The sequence below is a fragment of the Fringilla coelebs genome, assembly GCF_963513975.1.
Source record: "Fringilla coelebs genome assembly, chromosome: 11".
Classification (NCBI taxonomy): Eukaryota; Metazoa; Chordata; class Aves; order Passeriformes; family Fringillidae; genus Fringilla; species Fringilla coelebs.
Genome location: NC_140037.1, coordinates 19,039,236 through 19,045,613, shown reverse-complemented (window position 1 = coordinate 19,045,613; position 6,378 = coordinate 19,039,236). Strand labels below are relative to the sequence as shown.

The 6,378-nt window shown below is 58.2% G+C and overlaps 1 protein-coding gene across 1 annotated transcript; it reads right to left on the bottom strand.

Moving 5' to 3' along the window:
• LOC311157910 (transforming growth factor beta activator LRRC32-like) lies at positions 1-3,931 on the bottom strand (the record flags this gene model as incomplete). The annotated part of the gene is made up of 4 exons (XM_084212960.1): positions 1-1,938; positions 2,473-2,521; positions 3,107-3,224; positions 3,883-3,931. The coding sequence occupies 4 exons, from the start codon at positions 3,929-3,931 to the stop codon at positions 1-3; spliced, it is 2,154 nt and encodes a 717-aa protein (XP_084069086.1).
• Between the last annotated feature and the right edge of the window lie 2,447 nt (positions 3,932-6,378).

The following is a 6,378-nucleotide window of genomic DNA, read 5'->3' as shown; positions in this document are numbered from 1 at the left end:
CTACACTTTGGTGATGCTGTCAGGTGGCCTCTCCTCGGCTGGGCCCTGTCCTTTGGGATGGGGCTGGGACACTCCCACCCTGTCGCTCTCAAGTCCCGCACATTCCGGAGCCTTCCGCCCTTTCCTCAGGAGGCAGAAAACCCAGGCACCGAGGAGGAAAAGGCCCATCAGGGCCACCAGCAGAGCCAGGGAGGCAGTGCCCTTGGGCTGGGGACAGATCCAGCGGGGAGTGCCGGTGATCCTGGCTGAGATATTCCGGCCGTGCTCCTGGAAGAGGCAGCGGGCCTGGCGCAGGTCCAGCACGGCCACGCCGGCCGCGCGCAGTGTGTCCAGCCAGCCCAGCGAGCAGCAGCTCCAGGGGTTCCCAGCCACAGACACGGCCCTCAGGCTGTGGGACCAGCTCCTGACTGCTCCCAAGGCCTGCAGGTTGTTATTCCGAACGTCCAGGCTCTGCAGTGGGGAGCAGGAAAGCCCTGGGGGCAGCAGGCTCAGGTGGTTGCCCGACAGGTCCAGCACTCGGAGTGTGCCCAGGCAGGGCAGTGCTGCCTCGTCCATCTGGTTGTCCCTCAGAGAGAGCTCCTGCAGGGACAGCTCCAACCCTGCCAGTGCTCCCGTGGGCATGGATAAGTCCCTGTTTCCTGACAGGTCCAGGGAGAGCAGTGGGGTCCCATTGAAGGCGTGGGGCTGCAGCCTGGAGATGTTGTTCTTGGACAGGCTCAGGTGCTTCAAGTGAGGCACATTGTAGAAGGGGGTGCAGGTGTCTCCAGGGGCTGATGTGTGAGAATCCCCTTGGAAATCCCTTCCCTGGTCACTCCCCTGGCTCTCACAAGGCTGGAGACTGTTGGAGCCCAGATCCATGGATTCCAGGTGAGGCAGGGAATCAAAGAACCATCGTGGCAGCACACGGAGCGCGTTGCTGTGGAGGTCCAGTGAGTGCACGGACAACTCCGTGCCATTGGTGACAGACTCCCTGGCCACGTCCTGGAGGCAGTTCCTTGCCAGGCTGAGGCTGTGCAGGGAGCCCAGGCTGTGGAAGAAGGAAAATGGGAACAGCTCCAGGCGGTTATTGCTGAGATCCAGGTCAGCAATGTGTGTCGGAGCGGCCACGGGACGCACGGTCCTGTTGAACCTCTGCATCTCCTTGTAGGGCAGGATGAACTCCCTGGGATGGGGTGAGCCTGGGAGCAGGGAAGCAATGAGGTTGTTGGAGAGGTTTAAGTGTGTGAGATCATGGGCTCTGGGGAGCTCTGGGAAAGAGAGGAGTCTGTTATGGCTCAAGTCGAGCACTCGGAGCAGGTAGGGCTCCGCTCCCTCCTCCTCGGAGAAGAGCTCCAGGGCGTTGTGGCTGAGGTTTAAAATTCGCAGCTGCGTGAGGCTGAAGCCAGAGATACAGTGGAGGGAATTCAAAGCCAAGTTCAGCACCTCCAGCTCTTCCAGAGGCTCAAAAGCTCCCTCCTGGATCTCCATGATGTAGTTGCTGCTGAGGTCGAGCTGGCGCAGCCGCGGCGAGTTCCGGAAGGTGCCTGCCAGCAGCTTGGTCATTGTGTTCCCGGAGAGATCCAGCACCCTCAGGCTGGTGAGGTTGCTGATGTACCAGCTGGCCATGTGGCTCTCCAGGTTATTCACAGACAGGTCCAGGACCTCTATGTTCCTGAGCAGATGGAAAGCTTCCCCGTTAGCCAAGTAATTCCGGTCCAGGTGGTTGGACCCCAGGAGGAGCGAGCGCAGCCGAGGCAGCTCAGCCAGGGCGGAGGCTGACACGGATTCCAGCTGGTTGAAGCACACATCCAGGTACTCCAGCTGCCCAAATCCTGGCATGTTGCTGCCTGACAGGTTTTGGATGAAGTTGTTGGAGAGTTCAAGGTACTTAATTCCTTTGCCAAGCTCCTTGGGAAATTTCTGCAGGCCAACTCCTTTGCAAGACACCTTTGTGGGGCTCTGTGGAGAGACAGGAGAGGTGTGAATGGGGGGGTGGGTTACAAACCACGGCTCCAGGCGAGCCAGCTGCTGTCCAAGATGGGCATGAGAAGTAGGAATGAGCACTGCTCCCCCTGCCCAAGCCCAGCTGGTCCAGAGCATCCCTGTTTAGGCAGAGGAAGGGTGCTGTGTAGGCTCCACCTTTCCTCTCTCTTTCCTCTGGAGTTGGGAATCTGAATGAGGATGATTTTTTTCTGGGAAGACAGAAACCTGCTGATCCCCATCCAGGCTCCCAGCTGCCTCACTGGAATCCCTGCACTCCATCCTCTGAACACCTCAGGTATGGCAGGGACATGGGAGCAGCTGGATGCCAGGGACCACCTCACAGGAAACCAGCTCCAAGGCAGGAAAACAGAGGAAAAGCTGGGAAAGTTAAAGAGATGGAAGCTGGAGGGAGGTGAGAGCCATAGGGAAGAGACCCAGGGCGATGCTGGCAGCCCCAGCCACGCTGCTGGAGCCATCCCAGCCCAGGTGCTCCTTGGAAAACAGCCTTACCTGCTGGCAGAGCGGGGAGCTGGGCCTGGTCTCGGGGCTAGCCCGGGCTCTGAGGATGGACGGGAGCAGGCAGAGCAGGAAACATCCCCGTGCAGCCCAGAGCATGTTGGGCTGCGGGCGCTGCCAGCCCCGTCCCGCTCCTGCGGCGTCGCTGGCAGGCTGGGCAGGAGCCAGGCTCTGTATAAATAGGCTTCAGGATGGGATGGGGGAAGGAGATAAGGCATGTGGGTGTTCGTAGCTACGGAAGTGGGAAAAGAAAGACATCAGCTCGCAGAGGGGGAAAAACGGCACAAAGCCACAGGGAAGGGAAAGAGAAACGGCAGGATGGGGAGGAGGGAGCTCAGGTGACCGGCTGGACCCGCTGTGACATCAAATGCCAGGAGGCAGAGGGGGCACGTGGGAAAGCTGAGAGGGTTTGGGGGAGTTTCCCTGCGCCAGGGACAGGATGCGCCAGCTCCCGGGACAGCAGGGGCAGCTGGTGAGGGCTCTGGAGCCATCCTGAGCCAGGGACAGCTCCTGGCTGTGGGATCACCTGACTGTCACACCCAGGCAGCGACAGTCCCTCCCCATCCCAGCGCAGCCCAGCCGAGGGGACTCTGACTCTCTCAGGAAACAACAGCTTCCCAGGGCTCACCGCCCCTTCCCAGAGGGATGTGCAGAGCCGGAATCCCCCTCCTCCTCCTCCTCTCCCTCCCCAGGGCTCTGCGGCGTGCAAGCGCTGGACTCCCCACTGTCACACGCCGTGTCCCCACCTCGCCCAGGGCAGGAACAGAAGGGAACTGTCCCTGCGGCAGCTCCAGGTGGGATCTGTGCGCCCGGAGCTGTGCCCCACCCACAGGGACATTTTTTTTGTGATGGTATCTCCGTGTCCTTGTGCCACCTAGTGCTGACACACTCCTTGGGGACACGCCCCTCAGGCTTCACGGGGCACTCTCCAAAATGCCCATTTTGGGGTTTTTTTGGCTCAATGTGGCTAATTGCATGTGAAGGAGCCACTCAGGCTACTGAAAGGTTGTCCAAGGATGTGAAGTTTCAGCCACGGAGCTCATGCTCTAATCCTGGAGGTGTCTGGCAGGAAAAAATAGTATATAGACATAAAATACATAAATAAATAAGATTATTTATCTATCTCTATAGATATGCACACACACACACGCAGTTACACAACTGAGTTACCCCTCACCCTCTGATAGTCAGCATGCTGGGGGGACACTGTCACTTCAGGATGTGACTCAGCCTTGAGCTGGCCGGGTGTCCCCAGCATCCAGGCCAGGCAGGACAGTGGTGACAGGCCAGGGACAGCGTTTTGGGCTGATGCCCCGCGGTGCCGGGGCTGCGGCGGGGCTGCAGGCAGCAGCGAGCACACGGCACATCTGTGCAGATGTGAGCTCCTGCCAGGGAAACACCGACCTCTGGATGACCCCCGGGCCGGGCGCTCCCAGAAGCAGAACCGGCACATCCGGCCCTGCCACGCCCGGGGAAGCCCAGCCTGTCTCCCTGCACCCCAACTGCTGGACACGGCTCTGCACGGTGACACAGCCCCTGTCAGCAGCTGAAAAGTCCCTGATTTGGATCAGGGACTTCTGCAGAGAATCCCTGGGCATTTGCATCCCAAGGCTGTGAACTCCTTTGGTGGGAGCACCGGGCGTGGATCAGACCCGGCAAACACCCAGAGGCTGTTCTTGGATCGTGATAAAGGCAGAGTGAACCACACGGCCTGAGCAGGGAGAGATCTGCTCTGAAACCAGCTACCCTGCGCTTCTCGGCCTTCCTGCCCACCATGCTGGCTCCAGCAGGATCTGTTGGAGAGGTTCCCTGCTCCCCCCGAGGCTTTTGTGGAGCAGTCTCCAAAGGATGTGAGGAATGAGCAGCAGGACTGAGGCGTGGAGGAAGCAGGGACAGAACCACCTGCCCAGGTGACATCCCTGCTGTGGGTGATGGGCTCCAGCCTGGCTGTTTGGGAGCAGAAGGATACCTGGTTATCCAAGTCCATGGGATCTGCCCTTCCCTCCCTGCATTCCCAGGGCATTGGGAAGGTGACTCCTGAACAGCTCTGATCCCGTTGAGGGAACCATGCCTCTCCCACCCCTGAAGGATGGAGCTGTCCTCTCACAAGGCACAGCCAACGCTCTGCTGTGGCCATACAGACCTTCCATGGGAGCTCCTGGTGTGGCTGGGGAGGGACATCCCACCGGGAACACCGAGAGCAGGAAAGAGCTGTATTTGCCAAGGCCACCTGCAGCCAGCTCCAAGTCCACGTCTCCAACTCACACTTTGGTTAGTGTGAGTACCAGAAAAAGCCTGTTAACACATTCCATGAGGGAATTGCTCCCTCCTGCACCCCAAGCACGCACCAAGAAGGAACTGCTGTCTCCTGCTCTCCTCCAACATCCCGAGCACACACCACAGGGGACAGAACTCTCTGGCCTTTTACAGAGCAAAGGGATTCTCCCTCTGCCTCCCCCTGCCCACAGCCACGGAGCACATCCCAGATCCTGCCAGCGGGGGACAAGGAATGCAAACTGCATCCCCGGCTCTCCCAACCCCGTTATTTATGGCTGCCCCCAGCCTTGCTGCTCAGGCCTGTTCTAAAGCAATCCTGTTAACGATTCGCTTCATGTTCTCACTGTACACAGTTGTCCCGCTTCATTCTTGTCACAGGAACATGTCCCTCTTAATCCATTTGAAAGGAAAGAAAACCACAAAGCCCAGTGAAGAGCCCCCAAGGCTCTTGCCCGTCCCACATGTCGAGGCTGAAGGGAGGAGAAGCCACTAAAAAGCCAGAGCAGCCCATTTGTCACGCAGTTGTTTCCCGAAGTGCACGGCTCCTGTGAATAGCGAGGCCGCGGCCAACACCGCTGCCCCGAGGAATTTTTGTCTCCCAATAACTGCAACACTTGGCACGGCACATCACTCACTAGGGCTGGAGCCAGGAACGCTCCAGGCAGGGCGGACCCTCTGTGGCCACAGCACAGCGCTGGGACACGTCCCTCCCACACCCTGCAGGTGACCATGAGCCACCTCCGCACGGAGCCAGCACCAAGAGCATGGAATCACAGGATTGGCCTGGGAGGATCTTATGGATCAAGCAGTTCCACACCCAGCTGTGGGCAGGGAGACCTTCCACTATCCCAGGCTGCTCCAAGCCTCATCCAACCTGGCCTTGGACACTGCCAGGGATCCAGGGGCAGCCACAGCTTCTCTGGGCACCCTGTGCCAGGACCTCAGCACCATCACAGGGAAGGATTCCTCCCCAATAGCCCATCTAACCCTGCCCTATGGCAGTAGGGAGCCATTCCCCCTTGTCCTGGCACTCCAGGCCCTTGTGCAAAGCCCCTCTCCAGCTCTCCTGGAGCCCCTTGAGGCACTGAGGTCCTCAAAACCTTCCCTGCTCCAGGCTGAAGATGTCACTTAGGGATTTGTCCCGTTTCTACACAAGCTGCAACTTCACTCCCCTCTTGAAAGCACAAACAGACTCTGGAAAGAAACACAGGGAAACAAAACCCCAACCAAGCTGAGCAAGTGTGAGCCAAGGGCTGAGACAACAGAGCAATTTGTGCCTCTTATGGCTCAGAGCATCTTATGGCTTTAGGTCTCCCCAGCTGAGGGGAGGTAACGGGACAGAGTTGCTCAAGAAGCCAAAAGAAACAATAGTGTCCCAGCTCCTCTATTAGTCACCAGAAATCAAGTTATGACTAGACTCAGCAGGGCTCAGAGAAAAGAAAAAGTGGTGACTTCATGCTGGACCGGATTTTAAAATCCCATTTTTTTTCCTTTGCTAAAGTCTCCATCACCACTTATTTTAGGTAGAAGGGTGCCAAAATAAAAGGGCTGGGGGGAGGAAGGCTGAAAACCACATCTAAAAGCAGGACAGTTGCTATTAAAACAGAAAAAAAAAATCTCCTG